Source organism: Rutidosis leptorrhynchoides, chromosome 2 (assembly GCF_046630445.1).
Source record: "Rutidosis leptorrhynchoides isolate AG116_Rl617_1_P2 chromosome 2, CSIRO_AGI_Rlap_v1, whole genome shotgun sequence".
Lineage (NCBI taxonomy): Eukaryota > Viridiplantae > Streptophyta > Magnoliopsida > Asterales > Asteraceae > Rutidosis > Rutidosis leptorrhynchoides.
In genome coordinates, this window is record NC_092334.1 from 106,307,592 (window position 1) to 106,329,950 (window position 22,359).

The window sequence follows — 22,359 nt, forward strand, 5'->3', positions numbered from 1 at the left end:
TATCTCGAAGCTAATATGCCTTCCAGCTCCGCGATCGCGAAGGAACGACTTCCAGCTCATCCAGGTAATTTCAACGTGGGTTGCTTAATATTTTATAATATAATATATATATATATATATATATATATATATATATATATATATATATATATATATATATATAATTAATTATATATTATATATTATATTATATTCTTGTGCATAGTTGACTTGTAATTTTTAGTCCGTTACGTCGCGCGTTGAGAGTTGACTCTGGTCCCGGTTCCGGATTTTCGAATGTCTTTTCGTACTATTTAATATCTTGTACTTTGTGTTTTGTGGCTCGTACTCTTGTAACTTTTAGACGTTTCTCATCAATAATTTGAACCACTTTAATTGTACTTTGTACTTTTTAGCTTTTTGGTCATTTGCGTCTTCAAATCGTCGAATCTGTCTTTTGTCTTCTCCTTTTATTATTTAAACGAATATCACTTGTAAATAGAACAATTGCAACTAAAAGCTTGTCTTTCTTGAGGGATAATGTTATGAAATATATGTTCGTTTTTAGCATTATCATCCTTCAACAGATGCTGCTGCTGCTATTCCAACTGGTTACACTGTTGTTTCACCTACTGGGTCACCTTCTCGGACTTCAAATAAATATAGTTTTAGATATCTCTCTGATAATGAGGTCGAGGAACTCTACCTTGCTGAATTTGCACGTAGAACTGAACTTGATGAAGTTCGTGATATAATGATGATTTATCTTGAACAAGCAAGGGTGGTGTATCCTCTTTCTCCATGCAAATCACCTGACACAATTTATATGCCTGAACATGATGATTTTGATCCCGACAATCTTCATGAGGGGGAGAATAGACATGGTTCAAGGTCAGGTGCTTTTCAACGATCAACTTATGAAGCTAGTTCGTCTAGTCAACATATGGGAAAAGACGATGTAGTTGATATTTCTGAATCTGAAAGTGATGAAATTGGGGAGATTCAACATGAAAGTTTTCTAGATGAATAAGTTAATCAGAGAGAAGGTGACTCAGGAATGTTAATGATAATGGATACAGTTACACAGACTGAGGATAAGTCAGCACCAGAAGATAATCGCACCTTTGATAACATCGTAGATATCTTGAAAGGAACAAGTGTTGTGGATGAGTTTAATGAACATCAATTTGTCAACATTACATCTCCAGCTGACGAATTTGGAATTCATTTTGAAAAGGAGATTTTCTCAAATGGTGAAATTGATACTACAACACCTCCTAACCCTGATGTTTCTTTTCAAATATCAGAAATCGTTCTTGATCGTGGTGCTGATTATCTGCTCAGTGATGAAGAGGAAAAGCTCAGTCTTCGTTCTCCATTCATTGAACAACAAGCTTACAAGATTTATGGTGATTCTGATCTCATCCTTACATCCTCAATGAGTGTTCTTGGTACATGGAAATTTCATAAGAAACCAGAATATCTCAAAACTTATCTGAATGTTCGCAATAAATTCAAATTGAAGAATGAAGAGAAACTTAAAGAACAGCGGATCTCAGAAATCAAAAGCATTAACAAGATTTTGATGATAAACAAGGATGGAGTGAAGATGCCACTATTCTATGTAACACGAATGGATGATGAGGAATATCATTTCTCAGAGGCAGATTTTGATTACTTAAAGATGGACGACATCATTTTCATCTACAACTACTTGATTAATCTGAATGAATCTGCAACAATATATCATGCTACTGCAATGAAGGCAGTCTACAGATTTATTCTTGACTCAATGAGATGGATGTCAGTTCATGATTTTCAAATGGGATTGGAGTCTGGACATAAAAAGATTGGAATCAAACTCCAAATCAAGTGATTGAGGATTTGAGATACATGTCCTTACTTGAAGTAAGTGACTGTCCATATGGGTTTGTGTTTGTCAACTCTCACTACACAAAGGTCTTCGTCAGAGTTTCAGACTTTAGAAGATATTCAGACGGAACATTGATGTATGGTTTCAAATATCTTAGATGGAGACTGATTAACAAATGCTACTCAATAGGAGATAGTGAGATAGTCAAATACATTCTCAAAAGATTGAAGAGTCGCCTCAAAACAAGAGTAAACATAAGAAGATATGAGGGACTCAAAGGATTCAAATCAAAGATTCATTTCAGAGGAACAAAGTTCCTTTAGATGTTTCAAATAGGATTATATTGTAAATTTCACATTTAACACTAAGGGAGAGATTGTTAGGACCCCGAAGTTGTATAGTGTTAATGTAAAACATGCTTAAATGAAGGTTCCTTAGAAGAGAGCTATATAAGGAACCTATGTAGTCCTAATTAGATAGCCATTGTATTGTAACTGAGTTCTAGAAGCTGTGGAATGTAAATTTTACCGAATCTCTCTCTTACCGAGTCTATTCCTTACTTACCGAATGTGACGACCCGGAAATTTTGACCAAATTTAAACTCAATTCTAATTTGATTTCGGCACATGAGCAAAGTCTGTAATGTTGAGTAATAAAGTTTTGAACTATTTTCATGATATTATTTGACCTTTGACTATTTCTAACGATTCACGAACAATTAAATTGTAAATAAATATGTACATATATATACATATATATGTATATATATATATATTATAATTAGAAATAATAAAAGTCAATCATTAAAAATTAAGAATGTGAAGTAATATACTAGATAATAAAGTGGATATTAATTTAAAGCTATATATAAATATCTACGAATTCTATTCAGAAATACTATGATATGCATATTAGAGTATCTATAAAAGATATAAATATTTGATATATATATATATATATATATATATATATATATATATATATATATATATATATATATATATATATATATATATATATATATATATATATATATATATATATTAATTATTAGACATTACATAATTAGTAATATGTAATATTAGTATATTAAATTATAAATTGAAATATAGTTGTTATGTCAATGTTATTATTTTCATTATTATTATTAATATTAATATCAAGACTAGTAAATTTAAATATATAATCTATAGATACGGATTTGATATATATAAAGTAATAGAGTACTATTATTATCAATATCATTATAATTATAATTATAATTCAAATTAGTAGTATTATCATAAATAATATTATTATTATTATCATTTTGTTTTTAAATTTTATAAATATAATTACTATTAGTATTATTACTAATAATAATAGAATTAGTATTAATAATTACTTTACTATTAATTAAAAATACATATATAAAAATTCAGTTAAAGATAAAAACATAAATACTGATATACAAATATATAATACGGTGTATACATATAAAATACAGGTTTATATATAAATAAATATAGATAAATATATATACAGATAGGTATAGCAGTTAAATAATAAATAATTACAATTATAACAAATACGTGTATAAATATATAACAGATAAGATTATAATAGGTAAATATAAAATTCAGATATATAATATTCAGATATATATATAGGATACTGATTAATGAATGCATAATTATTTATTTATATCACTATCTAACTGCTTTATTTTTTTTCTTCTTCGCTCGTGATATGCTGTCTACCCCAAATCATACACTTCAACAACCTTTGAATTACCTATTATCGCTGAATCAAACACTCAATTGCACACTTCAATTTTTCCACTGCAAATCCAAAAATAATTCGATCACAAATAAGAAGAACCCAATCCCTGTTCGTGTTATTATTTTTTTTTTTCAAAACTTAAACGCGAATCAATCTTCAAAAACTATAAATGCAAGATTGTTAGGAATCCTGAACAATCTTTCTGCCAAATTTTAGAATCCAATTCTTGGTATCGATTTCTAATTCACGAGTCAAAGTTTATGTTTTAAAAAGTCAATAGATGGTTCATCATGAAATTCGAACGTGTTTTAGTGTTTTAAATTAAATTGATTATCCAGAAAGTTTTCAGTAACGATTTGCTATCTATTTTGTATTGTAAGTTTTATCAAAAAGTGGCTAGATTTCAAAATCACTAATTGGGTTCTTGTGTTCTTCGCTAAACTGCTGCTGCTTCTTTTTTTTTCTTTCGTTTTTAATATTTTTTTTTCTGTTTTAACTATGAATATCAACCATTTATCAATTTTATTTAGTTAGGAACCCTAAAATAAATTATTGTGTTAATACAATGGTCGATTTGGTCACTGATCGAGGTGTTTATGATGAGGAAGGAGATGAGTTATAGAAACTGAATATATATTTATTTTAGGGTAGTATATAATCATAAAAACGAACACAGTCGAATGGTTGGGTGTTAGTTTGGGTGAGCGAGAGGTCACGGGTTCGAATCCCTCATGGAGCAATTTATTTTTTTAGCCTTTCTCATATAAGGTAGTTCCATCTTTGTTATTATTATTATTATTTTCATTATTGTTATTATTAATTATGGTATTATTATTATGATAATTAATGTTACCCCTAATATTAATATAATGAATGTTGTTATCATTAAAGTAAATAATATTATTATTCTCACCATTGTTATTATAAATACTTATTAGTATTATATATTATTAATTATTATCAATATTATTATTAAAAACAAGATTACTAAAATTATTATCATTAATATAATTTATATTAGTATCATTACTAGGGTTATCAATAGGTATTATTATTGTTATTATCAAAATTATTAATTATATCAGAATAGTAGTAAGATAAGTATTATTATTATTATTACGGAATATAATACAAGTTATCATTTTTCTCATTTATATTAGTACTAGTATCACTTTTGTAACTATTAGTATTATTATTATTATTATTATTATTATTAAACAAAGGTATCATTATTAACAATATCTTTATTAATATTATCATTTTTAACAAAGTTACTATTATTATTATTGGTAAATCATTTAATATCATAACTACCATAAACAGTAAAATTAATATTGATACAAGTACTATTATTAATATCATTGTTATTATCACTAATAGGGTTATCATTAATATATGTATATTATTAATATTATTATCATTATTTAATTTTTACTAATATTAACTTAGTATAATAGAACTACTGTTTTGATAAACAAATTAAATACATACATAAATATATATATTTAATACATATAACATAACAAAATTTAATATTTTTATATATATACAAAATGAACATATAAAACATATATATATATATATATATATATATATATATATATATATATATATATATATATATATATATATATATATATATATATATATATATATATATATATATATATATATATATGTATATATATATATATATGTGTATATATATATATATGTATATATATATATATATATATATGTATATATATATGTGTGTGTGTGTGTGTGTGTGTGTGTGTGTTCAATTACAACTATGAATATTAATAAATATACAACTGATATAGGTTCGTGAATCCGAGGCCAACCTTATACTTGTTCAATGTCGTCATATGTATTTTTACTACAAAATACGTTAGGTGAGTTTCATTTGCCTTTTTACCCTTTATATTTTTGGGCTGAGAATACATGCGAAATTTTTATAAATGTTTTACGAAATAGACACAAGTAATTGAAACTACATTATATGGGTGAATGATCGAAGCCGAATATGCCCCTTTTGCTTGGTAACCTAAGAATTAGTAAACCGATCTACTAATTGACGCGAATCCTAAAGATAGATCTATTGGGCCTAACGAACCCCATCCATGGTTGCGGATGCTTTAGTACTTCAATGTTGTTTTTATCATGTCCGAAGGATTTCCCGGAATGATAGGGGATATTCTTATATGCATCTTGTTAATGTCGGTTACCAGGTGTTCACCATATGAATGATTTTTGTCTCTATGCATGGGAAGTATATTTATGAGAACTGAAAATGAAATTCTTGTGGTCTATTAAAATGATGGAAATGATTATTTATGTTAAACTAATGAACTCACCAACCTTTTGGTTGACACTTTAAAGCATGTTTATTCTCAGGTATGAAAGAAATCTTCCGCTGTGCATTTGCTCATTTTAAAGATATTATTTGAAGTCGATCATCGCAATGGAACCAGATGTTGGTGACTTCGTCCAGATGGATTAGGACGGGGTATGACACGGAATCTCATTCTAACTTGTCACATCTTCCAATCTCAACATGATCTGACCTATCATTTATTTTAAATCTTTATTTCTTGCTTTATATTTTGTTATTATTAAATCATCTCTTTCCTAAGAGATAAGAATCAACAACCTTAAAAACACATAAAAATCTATCTTTAGTTCTTTAATAAGACCTAAGCTATATAATAAACAACTCTTATCTGCTTCCACGCTCTCTTGGGACGATAACCTAAAATACTACATTTGACCGGGTTTTATTGCTCGTTAGGGTGTTAAAAGTAAAATAAAGGTTTTATAAATTTAAAAGTTGAAATAAAAGATAAAGCACTACTGCACACACTTTTGACACATCAGCTACCTCGTAATGATTGTTTGAGGTACCAACCACTCGATGTATACCCAGCACCTCTTGATCCAAGACTAGAGAAACACTAAAGCAACATGGTTTTTTTTTTCTTCACGTAATGCCCATGAACCATGTGATGGTGGTTCTACTTCATTTTGGAATTGCCCTTGGAATGGAAGTGAGATTCTAAAAGACAAGTTCAAAAGGCGTTGGAGACTTAAAACTAACACTAACGCTTTGGTCAAAGATTGGATCATTTGGGATGGCTCAAGTTGGGTGGGTAATTGGCCGTGGTCTAGAGAGCCAACCGGGCGTGCGGGAGGTGAACTTCAAAGGTTATCCGAAATGGTTCTTGGTGTAGTTTTAAATGCGGAAAATAGTGACTCGTAGAGGTGGACGCCAAGTAGCGATGGGTTCTTTACAACTAATGGCCCTACAAGTTTGATCAACTCGAAAATTCTTCCAACAAGTGACTCAAATTGTGAGACGTTACACAACAATCTTGTTCCAAAAAAAGTGGAGGTTTTTGTTTGGCGAGCAAGGAAATCAAGACTTCCGGTTCTACTTGAGCTTGATAAAAGAGGGATTGACCTCAATTCGGTTCGTTGTCCCTTATGTGACGATGATGTCGAATCGGTAAATCACTCCTTAATCCATTGCAAGCATGCCTTCGACATTTGGTGCAAAATTTTTGATTGGTGGGGGCGGGGTGGGATTCCGTTTATTAATGTTGGAGACTTATTTATTGATTCGGGTCAAGCAATGTCATTGGTGGGAAAACTTATTTGGCAAGCGATGGTGTGGACGTACGCATATTTAATTTGGAAGAACCGTAATCAAAAGGTTTTTTCAAACAAATATTGGAACATACCGGTTGCTTTAAATGAAATTCAAGTTACAAGTTTCGAATGGATCGTGAAGAGGTGCAAAGGGAAAGTTATCGACTGGCACAAATGAATACACAACCCGCAATGCATCATCGTGTGATCATATTCCAACAGACGTTACGTTGCCTACTTGTCAATTGTGTCTTGTTAGTTTATGATTTTATTCTAGTGTTTGTAAATTAAATTGTGTACTGTGAGTGGAACCTATCCCATGTGACTTTCTGTGGCTTGTGAGTTCTCTGTATCAGAGAGCTTGCAAGTGTGTATTCTCTGTTTATATGCATAAATCTAATGCCTTTCCAAAAAAAAATGCCCATGAACCATGAATTTTGTTTTTCATCTAAATTGTACATTAGATTTATTTACGTCATACCAAAGCAGGTGAGGGTAGGCCTCAACAAATAGAGTATGCTTATGTTAACTCGTGTTATAGCTTTGACTGTTTAGATATGTTTTGTAACAGATAAACTGATTGGTTAATAGAAAGAAGAAGAAAAAAATTGACAAAATTTTATACCAGTAAACAAGTCACTTTTGACATAAAATGAGTTGTCTTGAATGAAAGATGTTATGTTTGAAGTCTTTGTTGTGCACATAGTAAGAGGATGACATCGTAGTCGGTGTATGAGCGAAAAGGTACTAAATTTAAGAGGGTAACATCATTGTTGAAAAAGTTGGCCACGTAAGCTGATTCTTCTTGTCGATTTGAGAACTAAGTTTTGGCTAAAAACGCCTAAAAATTCAGTTCAAAGTCTGGTTGGTTGATTCGTGTTGAGTCATGTCCAGTCAAGATAAAAAAAAAATTATGAGTATATTTTTAAAATTAGATTGTGCCTTGTATCTATATTGAAATATTTATGTTTTATGTCTCATATATTTGTGTGTGATATATGTTTAATTTCTATATTATTACTAAAAGTCCCATCGTTGGTCATTGCCCAACTCATCCCCATCTCGTCCCCAACTCGATCGACTTGTCTCTTCAAGGTCCTGACGCTGGATTTTGCGACCTTGGGTGACATAAAAGTAACATCCAATGAGGTGCTACACCCACCCAGTTTTAATTATTTCCAACAAACATTGTGAGTTTGTATTATATAAAACTAGTTATGAAAACGACCGCGCGTTGCTGCGGTGCGTTTTGGTCGATCTGTTTTTGTAGTTGATTAGTAATGGTTCATAAGCTAATATTATTCGATAGCGTTATGCGCAACACTGGGTATATACATGAACAAAATGGTAACTGTCGCGCGTTGCAGCGAGTAAAACCACGCATTATTGTGGGAAATCATTAACGATAAAAAAAAAAAAAAAAAAAAAAAAAAAAAAAAAAAAACTCTTAAGAAAATAATGATACTGTTGGAATAAAATAATTATTTTTTTTCTTGCAAGAAGTCTGGAGTTTAAATCATGTCTAGGACGAATATTTAATGGTGGTGAGGGATGAGTTGGAAACAACTATGAAAACCTTTTACATTTTACTATTAGTTAGTATATTTCTTAGATTAGGTAGTAGTTGGTTACTAAGATTTTGAAATCTGTTAAATAAAAGAAGATAAAAGAACGGTGTCGTTTTAGCTATTGAAACTATAAAATTTTGAAAGTACTTTAATATATGAGTAATGTAAACATAAATAAAAAAAATAAAATTACTTATTAGAAAACTAGTCTCATAATTAAAAGATGTTAAAACTCTTGTGAATGTGTCTTTGAAAAAATAATATAAAATCAAGTGTGAAAGCAAAATCAAAACTACAACTCTCATGTACTAGAACTACACAAATCTTGGTGTGTTTTAGTATATAAGAGTAAGACTTTTTTGTGCCGTTGGTCTCTCAATTATACTCCAAAAGTGGACAGCGTCCCTCCGTTTTTTTTTCTGCTTACAGCATCCCTTTATTATCACATTTAAAGATACAGTGTCCCTCGTCAACTTTCCGTTAAAAAGGTCCGTTAACCCTTGTCATGTGACTTGCATGTGAGGGTAAAATCGTCATTTTCACTTCTTCTTCATCTTCTTCACTTAAATAGAGGGACCACTGACGCAAAAATTTTTATAATTTATATATTTTTAATTTCTAAAAAAAAATTTAAATACTTTATTATATATAATAATAATAATAATAACTATATAAATATAATTTATCCCTATAATTAAAAACGACCTTTAATGATTACAGTTTCATTAAAAAAAATAAGAAAAAAAATAAAAAAATAAAACTGCTGTAACCACTCACGATGAACACCCAAAACTCAAAATCGAATTCGAAATTCTAGGACGTTTTAGACTATAATTATAACATGAAAAAGGTTTTAAATCATGTTTAGAAACTTTCTAAATTATCAATTTTATTTGAAACATCAAAATGAATTCCAATTTCCTCAAGAACAAGTCGGTTGACTTTTAGAAATTAAAGTTTGACTCCAAAATTCACACTCAATATGAGGAATTGGAAGCTTAGCTTTTGCATAAAGTTTGAGTATCAGAATCCTAATAATACTGCATTTATAGTTTTTGAAATTGATTACGAAATCACTCTGATTGAAAAAGAAAGTAAAAACAGAGAACAAGTTTTGTTCTTGCCTTTTTCTGTTTAAATTCGATCAAATAAAAGTTATTGAATTGATAATTGAATATGGTGATGAAGGAACCGAGTCATTATCATTAAAATTATTTATTATTATTATTATTATTATTTCTATTATTATTATCATTATTATTACTTTTTTTATTATTAATAATATTATACAATTAATTCAATGTTATTTTTGGACTTTCACCCGAATTATAATCAACCATTGTCAGTTCTTGATTTATTTGAAAACGAAAAAAAATTAAACAAACACAGCTATATGCTGTTCGCGACTGTCCCAAAAAAAAATTGATTTTCGAATTTGATCACGTAATGGACAATGATTATAACATGAAATAGTTTATAAATCGTTCATATAAACTATTGGAATCATCAATTTAACTCAAAACACCAAAACAAGTTCGAATTTCACCATGAAAACCTCGTTTGACTTTTTGAAATTTAAGTTTGACTCGAAAATTCGAACTCGATATTAGGAATTGGGTTTTCAAACTTTGCAGTTAGTTTAAATAAGAGATTTCTGACTGCATTTATGGATTTTGAAAAACAATACGAAATTGAGATTTTGATTTAAACGTGACATAACAGAGGTATCGAAAAGAAAAAAAAATATAAAAATAAATTATATTTATATAGTTATTATTATTATTATTATATATAATAAAGTATTTAATTTTTTTTATTTTTTAGAAATTAAAAATATATAAATTATAAAAAAATTTGCGTCAGTGGTCCCTCTATTTAAGTGAAGAAGATGAAGAAGAAGAAGTGAAAAGGACGATTTTACCCTCACATGCAAGTCACATGACAAGGGTTAACGGACTTTTTTAACGAAAAGTTGACGGAGGGACACTGTATCTTTAAATGTGATAATGGAGGGATGCTGTAAGCAGAAAAAAAAAACGAAGGGACGCTGTCCACTTTTTGGAGTATAATCTGATGGAATTCATCATATTAACAAGTTATATTAACATGCATGTCAAAACCCGATTTTAAAAGTGAAGCGGAAGCAATTTTACATAAACAAATCAATATGAGTTTAACCTTTTAAACATGAATTCCAAAATAGATCAAGTCTAGAAATATACTTACAAATATAAGAGTGCTAGTAAAGAAAAGTAGTTTAGAGGTTATACCTTCTCCAAGTTAGGAGGTTAATAAGTGATGATGATGATGATGAACAAGTGTGTAAAACCCAATCCTTTGATACACCAACACCAACACCACCCTTTAAGTTAGTTAAGATTTAGACACTTAACTAACTAATTAACCAAGCTCAAAACCCTTTTATTTGCACTTAAAAAACTGGACAGCAACAACTAGAAAGATGATGAGAATGCAAGCTTCAAAAGCATGAAACCTCAAGAGATAATACCCCAAACTTTGCCCAACACCTAATACTATAGTTAGGATTTGTTGACACTTGAAGATAAGCTTTCAAACAAACTCAAGCACACTCCTTTTTACCAAAAAAATTTGGCCAGAATGCTGTATGAAGAAGAAAAGAGTGTTTTTCACTTGTTTTCAAGGCTTTAGTCAAAGAATCCTTTGGTATTTGAATGACCCATGCATATATGAACTTGTGCCAACACAAGTAACAAGGAAACAAGCATGGGAGGACCTTGGAGACTCCCCAAAAATGTCCACCATGTGGGGTGGGTTTAGTTTTATTTTATAAAACTTGTATATTTGTTTTATAAAAGCTTGTTACAAAATGCCAAGTATTTTGTAAGTTACTTGCATATTTTATAAACCATTTACAAAATATAACACAATATAATTATTTAAACCTATAAATAATTAAATTCATAATGTATATAAATTATCCAAATAATTTATCTCAAGTGATTATATTTTAGAAAACCGATTTTCTAAAGTTCAAGTGCCGCGTATTTATTTAACGAGCCAATCGTCAATATTAAATATGTTTAAGGTGTCGGTAAGTTTGTTATTGGGTATGACCCGACTTGGATCATAACATATTAGCCACATTGATTTAATATGTCTCTCGGGCATACGAAATACCTTCAATCTCCCACTTGCACGAGAAACATAAGAAATTAATGCAAGTGATGGATACCACCTAACGACCGTCCATCACCCCCAATATGTTATGACTTTTGCCATTCAATAACATCATCCCTTTCGAGTTCCCATCTCGAATATGAATAGGTGAATCTTTCATCACATCCTTTCGTCCTAGATGTCATGTTAAATCCAAGAGACATAGAGTGATCACTCTCTTCTAGATTTAACTTTATCAGGCCTTAGACATCTGACTCTCAACGAATAAGAGGGACAAATTCCATCTTTACTACATATGTCCTAGACATACACTATGCATTATACCTGAGCTCTTCCTTATGAACTACCATATTTCAGAATAGTGAAGGAAAGAATCAAAGCACAATACTTAGTGAATGTCCGAACCCAATATGTATCTCAGGTCAGAGGATACAATGATATTCGCCTTTACTCAAGATTACATGTGATCAACCACAAAGGCTCCATTTAGTAAGTCTTGAGGGCGGGTCTTCCAATATTTGTATCCCACAAATATCTATGAACCTTGGTTGCAACCTTGCCCCATATTCATCCCGTGAATGTATACCAATCCAAGTTCATAATAGTCTAAACCTCACATTTGCTCCCACAAATGTGATCGACTACGGAATTTAGAATAATTACTTATTCATGGATAAAATATGCAAAATAGGAACATAACTCAAAATAAATTAATGCCATAATTATATAAATGAGTTTGAACAATTTCGTTCCGTTACAATACTTAAACAGATCATGACCAATCACTAGAATATCGAAGCCCTAATGCACAAACATGTCCTGCATGTTTTGGTCCATGTAAGAGCTTCGTGAGAGGATCCGCTATATTAAGATCTGTGTGAACTTTGCGAATACATATCTTTCCCTTTTCAACTTCATCCCTTATGTAGTTGAATCTCCGCTCAATGTGACGGTTCTTTTGGTGAGCACGAGGTTCTTTGATTTGAGCAATCGCACCCTCGTTGTCACAAAAGATCTCAAGAGGGTCCTGAATGGAAGGGACTACTCCTAAGTCGTCGATGAATTTCTTCATCCATGCAGCTTCCTGAGCTGCCAATGATGCGGCGATGTACTCCGACTCTGTAGTGGATAAAGCAACAACATCCTGTTTTGAACTCTTCCAAGAGACTGCACCTCCATTTAACGTGAAGACATAACCGGATTGTGATCGAGAATCATCTCGATCAGTTTGGAAACTCTCATCCACATAACCTTTTACAGCGAGTTCCTCCTCACCAGACCCGTATATAAGAAACATATCCTTAGTCCTCCTAAGGTATTTCAATATACTTTTAACAGCAATCCAATGACTGTTTCCTGGGTTATTCTGGTATCTACTTTTCAGGCTAAGAGCGCATGACACATCCGGTCTAGTGCATATCATTGCATACATGATTGACCCAATAGCAGATGCATAAGGGACCTTCTTCATTCTCTCTTGTTCATCTTTCGTGGTAGGACACTGAGATGAACTGAGAGGCGTTCCTCTTTGAATAGGTACCAAACCTTTCTTAGAGTTCTCCATCTTGAACCTTTTCAAGACCTTTTCAATGTATGCACTTTGATTCAAACCTATCAGTTTCTTGGATCTATCCCTGTAGATCCCAATCCCCAAAACGTATTGTGCTTCTCCAAGATCCTTAATGGAGAAGCATTTACTTAGCCAAGTTTTAACACCTTGCATTGCCGGAATATCATTTCCAAATAACAATATATCATCCACATATAGTACAAGGAACATGATAGTGCTCCCACTAGCTTTCTTGTATACACAAGCTTCATCACCATTTTTAATGAAGCCAAATTTCTTGGCCTCCTCATTAAATCAATGATTCCACATTCTAGATGCTTGTTTCAATCCGTAGATTGACTTCTTTAACTTGCATACCTTTTTAGGATATTTCGGATCAACAAAACCTTCAGGCTGAACCATATAGACATCTTCCTCAAGATGTCTATTTAGGAAAGCGGTCTTGACATCCATTTGCCATATTTCATAATCATAATGAGCAGCAATGGCAAGTAATATCCTAATAGACTTTAGCATTGCCACAGGCGAAAAAGTTTCATCATAGTCAACCCCTTGAGTTTGAGTGAAACCTTTTGCTACAAGTCTAGCTTTATATGTATCCAAGTTTCCATGTATGTCGGTTTTCATTTTGAAAAGCCATTTACAATCAACTAGCCTTGAGCCAGTAGGTTGTACAACCAGTTCCCAAACTTGGTTGTCATACATGGATTGCATCTCAGCGTTCATGGCTTCCTGCCATTTATCCTTATCAGTCCTCGACAAAGCATCTTGGTAGTTTGTTGGTTCATCCAAATCAACCACATAGCAACCATCCATGAGAAACCCATATCTCTCAGGAGGATTACCAATCCTACTAGATTTGCGAACGTCTTGTGTATTTTGATCATCCATCTGATCACTCTCAACATTTTCATGTTGAGTGCTAGTGTCAGCCAATTGTGTATCATCTACTTGATCTTGAACCTCTTCAAGATCTATCTTCCTTTCACTATCTCCTTCCATTAGGAACTTAGTTTCAAGGAATTCAGCCTTTCGAGCAACAAATACATTTTGCTCGGTTGGATCATAGAAATAGTATCCCATATCATCCTTGGGATATCCTATGAAGATACACTTCGTGGATCGAGCATTCAACTTATTAGGGACGTAACGCTTAGGATAAGCTTCACATCCCCATACCTTTAAGTATAATAGAGATGGAGGTTTTCCAAACCACATCTAATGAGGTGTTCGTTCCACTTTCTTAGTTGGGGCCATATTTAAAATACGAGCCGCAGAGCATAGACAATAACCCCAAAATGATAGAGGTAACGAGCTTCTAGCCATCATAGATCGAACCATATCCATTAGGGTTCGGTTCCTCCTTTCGGAAACTCCGTTAAGTTGTGGTGTCCCGGGTAGAGTAAGTTGCGAGATAATCCCACAACTTCTAAGATGATCTTGGAAAGCATCACTTAGGTATTCACCTCCTCTATCGGTACGAAGTACCTTGATTGTCTTATTGAGTTGATTTTGTACTTCGTTTTGATATTCCTTGAATGCCTCAAAAGTTTCGTCCTTATGTCTTAATAAGTATACATATCCGAAACGACTGAAGTCATCAATGAAAGTAACGAAGTATCTTTCACCATTCCTAGTTATGGGCTTAAAGGGTCCACATACATCCGAGTGTATTAATCCCAATAAGTCCTTAGCCCTTTCATAGGTCCCTTTGAAAGGTGCTTTAGTCATTTTGCCTTGTAAGCAAGACTCACATGCATCAAATGAGTCTAGTTCATTTGATTTCAAAAGTCCATTCTTTTGAAGTGTATGCATTCGGTTCTTATTTATGTGACCAAGGCGACAATGCCATAAGTAGGAATCACTCAAATCCCTTTTGAGTTTCTTGGTGTTCGTATGGAACATTGAGCTACTGCTTGAAGTGTCATTATGAACCAATTCATAAATACCATTCGAAGGCGAAGCCTTAAAATAGAACACATTATCTAAAGAAACATGGATATCATCATTAATGAAATTAAGATTCAAACCACATTGTTTCAAACGGGATACAGAAATAATGTTTCGAGATAAATCGGGTGCATACAAAACATTTTTCAAAATAAGCTCCAAACCACTTGGTAGCTTTAAAACAAAGTCTCCTTGAGCTTTCACTTGCACCCTTGCTCCATTTCCCATGAAGAGACTTGTCGTTCCCGCTTCTCGATCACTTCTTTTGAACCCCTGCAAAGAATTGCAAATATGAGTTCCACATCCTGTGTCTAATACCCATGTATTAGAAGAAGTAATACTAAGCTCAACGTATACCATATATACATTACCTGAGGTTTGCCCTGCATCCCTCTTTTCCTTCAACTCCTTAAGGTAGACCGGGCAGTTTCGTTTCCAGTGACCCATTTCACCGCAACCGAAGCACGGATCTTCCTTGGGGTTAGCTTTACCGGCAACCTTTTGCTTCTTGTTGTTGGTTGGGGTAACCATCTTCCCTTTTCCCTTGCCCTTGCCTTGGTAGGCGGGTCCTTTCCTCTTAGCCGCCTTTGGCTTATAAGTGTTATGGTTTTTGGACCCGCCTTCATTGATCGTAAACACGGGTGAAGCCCTTTTTCCCATGCTTGCTTCTGCCGTCTTAAGCATGGCATGTAATTCGCCAATGCTTTTATCCCAACCATTCATGTTATAGTTTAACACGAATGTGTCAAACCTCTTTGACAATGAGTTAAGGATAAGGTCCGTGGCTAATTCATTAGACACGTTGCAATTTAGACGGTTTGCTCGATCAATGAGGCTTTTCATCTTAAGGACATAAGATGAAACGGATTGGGTTTCGTCCATCCGACATGCATGAAGCGCTCGGACCGTTTCAAAGCGCTCGACACGAGCTTGTTGAAGGAACATCTCCTTCAATTGTGTGATCATGTCATATGCACTATGATGCTCGAAATCCTTTTGGAGTTCGGGTATCATAGTCCCAAGCATGAGGCAAGAAACTTGCAACGAATCGGTGCAATATTTCTCCCAATAAGCCATGGCTTCCGTATCATCCTCGTCCGGTTGATCGGGAATGGGGTCTTCCAACACATACGCCCGGTCCTCAAGTTTGAGGACTATTCTTAGATTGCGAAACCAATCCATGAAGTTTGTATGGTTGAGTTTTTCCTTTTCGAGGATTGACCTCAACGATAGGTTGTTAAAGTTGATAGGTGCGTTTGGAATGTTGTTGTTGTTATTGGCGGCCATCTACAAAATTTAACAAAGTTGTTTAAGTATTAATTTTTAATTTAACAATCAATACCCTTTAAATCCAATTGATATTTATTAAATTTTAGAATCCAACGGTAAACCAAATTTCGGTTAGGTGACCTTTATCCCGTTATTTGATTTAGCTAGGTAGTCATTATATGACAATTGCAATCCTCTTGCAACTTCTAAGTTATGGGATCATGCAATCCTTTTGCATGGCATATTATCCCATCCACGCCTATTTGTTCATCATGCTTCGGTGACCCTAAGTTCATGATTCCCAAATCAAGTCGTCCTACTTGTGCTAACGTGTAAATTCAACATACTAGTGGTTAGGTGACCTTTATCCCACAAGTGTGCGAAATTCACCTCAATCATATTAGTTTGCTCATAACGGTTAGGTGACCTTTATCCCATTAAGAGTTCCCTAATATTTTTAAGTGTTTGCACAAAAGGATGGCATTTAACTTGTTTGTCTTGTTGTTAAAGGGATTTTAAGTTTCATAATTTCTAGTTTGAGAAAACATATATATGCCATACACCAACATGCATTTAGTGTATGGTATTTATGAAAATCTATTTACATGTTATGTAATAAAGATATTCCATTACTTTGATATAAACCGTTTTATATGTGCAATCCGTTTCTTGTCCTTAATAACCATTTATTAGCGTCCTTACCATTTCAATTTAACCGATTAAATTGTAGTTTGGTACATTTCATGTTGTTAATAATTTAACCAATTAAATAGTAGTTTTGCTTGTTGTTAACTTGTGTGATAACTTGTTGTAGTAACATACACAATCCACAATCATACAAGAAATTAAAACAACCACGCATGCAAAATAAATGTTCACAATCAAGCCTTTTGGTAGACATTTTGTTTAGCCGAAAACAAAATGCCACCGGGTAATGGGTCATAACACAAAGTAGGAGATTTTACCACTCCCACTTAATCTTGCATCCAAGTAGATTCTTCTTGTGTTCTTCCTTTGACACCATCTTTTCATCTTCATTTTTACAAAAAAATATATCCTAATACATTTTTCTAAAATTGAAAATATAACCTAATCTATTTTACATACCAAATATGAAATAAATTACATAACCAAAATTAATATTACATGCCAAATGAATAATTAATTTTACAAACCAAATGAATGAATATTACAACCATATCAATTGAATAATAAATCAACCAAATAAGCATTTATACAAACACATGGTCATGGCTAGATTGTGAACTTACAACATACAACAAAATTGACCAATTTGCAAGTTCCAAACCCACTTTTGGAACCCTTAAAATTCGGCCAAAATCATGAACCCACCCAAACCCGAATATTTTTACATTCTACTTTCATGCATGTACATAGAATGCAAAGTTGGTGGGTTTTAAAGACCATATATTAGAATCATATTTCATTGACTTCGGCTCTAGATACCATTGATGGAATTCATCATATTAACAAGTTATATTAACATGCATGTCAAAACCCGATTTTAAAAGTGAAGCGGAAGCAATTTTACATAAACAAATCAATATGAGTTTAACCTTTTAAACATGAATTCCAAAATAGATCAAGTCTAGAAATATACTTACAAATATAAGAGTGCTAGTAAAGAAAAGTAGTTTAGAGGTTATACCTTCTCCAAGTTAGGAGGTTAATAAGTGATGATGATGATGATGAACAAGTGTGTAAAACCCAATCCTTTGATACACCAACACCACCCTTTAAGTTAGTTAAGATTTAGACACTTAACTAACTAATTAACCAAGCTCAAAACCCTTTTATTTGCACTTAAAAAACTGGACAGCAACAACTAGAAAGATGATGAGAATGCAAGCTTCAAAAGCATGAAACCTCAAGAGATAATACCCCAAACTTTGCCCAACACCTAATACTATAGTTAGGATTTGTTGACACTTGAAGATAAGCTTTCAAACAAACTCAAGCACACTCCTTTTTACCAAAAAAATTCGGCCAGAATGCTGTATGAAGAAGAAAAGAGTGTTTTTCACTTGTTTTCAAGGCTTTAGTCAAAGAATCCTTTGGTATTTGAATGACCCATGCATATATGAACTTGTGCCAACACAAGTAACAAGGAAACAAGCATGGGAGGACCTTGGAGACTCCCCAAAAACGTCCACCATGTGGGGTGGGTTTAGTTTTATTTTATAAAACTTGTATATTTGTTTTATAAAAGCTTGTTACAAAATGTCAAGTATTTTGTAAGTTACTTGCATATTTTATAAACCATTTACAAAATATAACACAATATAATTATTTAAACCTATAAATAATTAAATTCATAATGTATATAAATTATCCAAATAATTTATCTCAAGTGATTATATTTTAGAAAACCGATTTTCTAAAGTTCAAGTGTCGCGTATTTATTTAACGAGTCAATCGTCAATATTAAATATGTTTAAGGTGTCGGTAAGTTTGTTATTGGGTATGACCCGACTTGGATCATAACATATTAGCCACATTGATTTAATATGTCTCTCGGGCATACGAAATACCTTCATAATCGAGGGACCAACGGCAAAAAAAGTCTAAGAGTAAAGTAATAATACAAAGTAAAACATTGTTGGCAAACTCTACACACTGCACACATATATTTATATTTATATTTATATAAAGTTTAAATAGCTTGAACAAGTACAATCTGTCCCAGTTACCACCAAAGTGGCTCAAATGTAATGAAATTGACAACTAATAAAGTGGCATTGACAAAAATAAATTTCTTATTGAGATAGATAGGTGATTCCATTAGGCTACAGTTTGCTAGAAGGTACCCCAGTAGGTGCAGCTCTAGCCTTCTTTTCAACTATCCGCGATATCATCTTCACTTCCTCCTTTGCCATATGACGTGGCCGACTTAACCACAGTCCTCCATCAACAATAAGTGTCGTTCCATTAACATATTTACCTTCATTTTATATCAACAGTGGATATCAGTTATTGAAATTAAAAAATAAAAAACAAGAATCTACCATTTGCACTGTAAAGCACGAACCAGCATCTGATGCGAGGTAGAGGGCTGCAACTGCAATATCCCATTTTTCCCCAAGTTTGAACAGAGGCATATACTCTCTAGTCTTGTTTTCAATCTCGTCTGGTCCGAGTTTCCTCATGCCAGCAGTGTCACCTATTGGTCCAGGTGCAATCCCATTGACTCGGATATCATAGTCTGTACCCCATTCCAATGCCAAATTTCTTGTAATCGCATCTACTGCAGCCTATCAGAAACAAACATAGTGCTTTGCAAGTTAACAAAACTAATTACCGAGTACATAACAAAACTGATCGTTTGACCCTCGTATTTGACTATATCCAAACACCATTTGAAACATATAGTAACAAGATTTAAACATAGTTTTTTGAATATTCCTCGATTACCTTAGCAGCAGCTACATGAATTTGATACCAGGCAGCTGTATAATGCAGTGTCGCACTAATATTCAATATAATCCCACCAGAATCATCCGAGTTTCTCCCGGGTCCTCCTTTCTTAAGGTAAGTCAGCGCTTCATGACACATGGTAAACGTACCAACAGAATCAATATCCATCACTGCCCACAAACAAACAAATATAAACACGAATCAATATCCATATAGCTATGTTACCATGTAAGCATCAATCTTTTTGAATCTTAGTATAAAGCAGAACCTGTTCGGAATCCATTTGGGGATAAATCCTCCGGTGAAACCAAAAAATTTCCAGCTGCAGCATTCACAAGGATATCGAGCTTTCCGTAGTGTTTAAACGTCGATTCAACTACCCTCTTTGCATCTTCCTGGATTCGAACATCTCCCGGGAAACCAACAGCCTATACAACCATCAAATCAACACACTTACACACACACACATATAAAGTGAAAGGTTCAAAGGAGTACCACAGAAACATCAGAACTGTACAAAATTAGGTATAATTTCACATTTGATCAACCACATTTACATGTAACAAATTGAAAATTGTAAAAATTCAATTACCTTACACTTCACATATGATCAAAATCATACAGTAGTAATGAAAGGTAATTTAGTAAAATGAACACTAAATAACTGAATTATTATGCTAAGTTGACTATTATGAAACCCTAGATAAGGAGTGACAATAATTAGGGAACGAATTAAATAAAAACAGAGTAAGAAATACATACAGGAATACCGAGAGATTGTAGGGATGAAACGGCAGAGTCAACGACGGTCTTGCGACGGCCCATGATAGCGATTGAAGCGCCATGTTTACCGAACTGTGTGGATATCTCGAATCCGATGCCGGAAGCACCTCCGGTTAAAAGTGCTACTTTCCCTTTTAGAATCTCCGGCTTGAACGGCGATTCCATTTCGGCGATTATTTCTTGTTTTGGTGAATATAAAACAAATAGACGTGTGTATGTGTATATATACAAGTCCCTGTTTATCTATCACTCTTAGCTACCATTTTATATTTTTAATATATTTATATTAATAAATAAGTTTTTGGCTCGTGCGATACACGATCGTGATAAATCAATTAAAAGATTATTTATGAAAAATCGCATTCGTTGTCTCATTAAGCCCGTCCGATAGTCGACAAAAATGGTTAAACAATTAGTTATGATTTATTTTAAAATAATAATATTATATTATTTAAGTTAAAATACAAATGTAAGCAAACTCAATAAGTAGCAAAATAAGCACTAAATGTTTGTTTCATTGAGTATTAATAAAACTTAATGTTCTATACGAATTATTTGGTTAACGCGATAGTTGTTTTGGGACTTAACTTTTAAGCTAATTTGACGTCATGCATTATTTAATCATCTCAACATTAGATGTCGTCCCATTTAGATAATATATTTTCAATATCATGTGTTCTTCTTTTTTCACATGTACCATCCACCATCTATGTATTTAATTTTCTTTACCATATTTGACGATAAAAAACGCAAATATTAATTTCGATCATCCACCAGCATATCAAATCAAACGAAAAAGGTATTCTAATTAATATTCCTACTTAAAACCTCGAGTGTACATTAAGAATACACAATAGAGACATAAAACGGTACAATATTGATGGAGCAATTGAAACGATGATTTCATCATGTTACTGCTTCATAATAATAATAATAATAATAATAATAATAATAATAATAATAATGAATAATAATAATAATAATAATAATAATGAATAATAATAATGAATAATGAATAAAAAATAAAAAAAATAATTGATAATAATAATAATAATAATAATAATAATAATAATAATAATAATAATAATAATAATAATAATAATACAACAACAACAACAACAACAACAATACCCAATCCCACAAAAGTGGGGTATGGGAGAGGTGGGTGTAGACAATCATTCCTCGTACCCTAGATTAGAAGGAAGTCGCTACTCGTCCCGCGAGTATAGAACCCGCGCCTAGATAAGGTCGTCCCTCCCTCTACTCTAGAGCAAAAGAGATTGCTTCCAAAAAGGACCTCCGGCCAGAAGTGCTCATAAAAACGAAATAGATAGGGCAAAAGATACGTACCTGTAAGGGTTATG

General features: G+C 32.5%; 1 protein-coding gene across 1 annotated transcript; it reads right to left on the reverse strand.

The window, feature by feature from the left end:
• Positions 1 to 19,408: 19,408 nt before the first annotated feature.
• On the reverse strand, positions 19,409 to 21,204 carry LOC139891271 (peroxisomal 2,4-dienoyl-CoA reductase [(3E)-enoyl-CoA-producing]-like). Its single transcript, XM_071874221.1, has 5 exons — positions 20,975 to 21,204; positions 20,481 to 20,640; positions 20,210 to 20,382; positions 19,827 to 20,049; positions 19,409 to 19,739 (listed from the first exon to the last, which is right to left on the reverse strand). The coding sequence occupies exons 1-5, from the start codon at positions 21,158 to 21,160 to the stop codon at positions 19,585 to 19,587; spliced, it is 897 nt and encodes a 298-aa protein (XP_071730322.1). The 5' UTR covers positions 21,161 to 21,204; the 3' UTR covers positions 19,409 to 19,584.
• Positions 21,205 to 22,359: the final 1,155 nt, after the last annotated feature.

What these genes read in the sequence shown, in the direction of transcription:
- LOC139891271 (XM_071874221.1), bottom strand. Translation starts at nt 21,160, where the DNA reads ATGGAATCGCCGTTCAAGCCGGAGATTCTAAAAGGGAAAGTAGCACTT. An exon ending in CCCAAATGGATTCCGAACAG is followed by an intron (nt 20,383 to 20,480) that starts GTTCTGCTTTAT and finishes GTTTGTGGGCAG; the next exon opens with TGATGGATATTGATTCTGTT. An exon ending in TTCATGTAGCTGCTGCTAAG is followed by an intron (nt 20,050 to 20,209) that starts GTAATCGAGGAA and finishes TGTTTCTGATAG; the next exon opens with GCTGCAGTAGATGCGATTAC.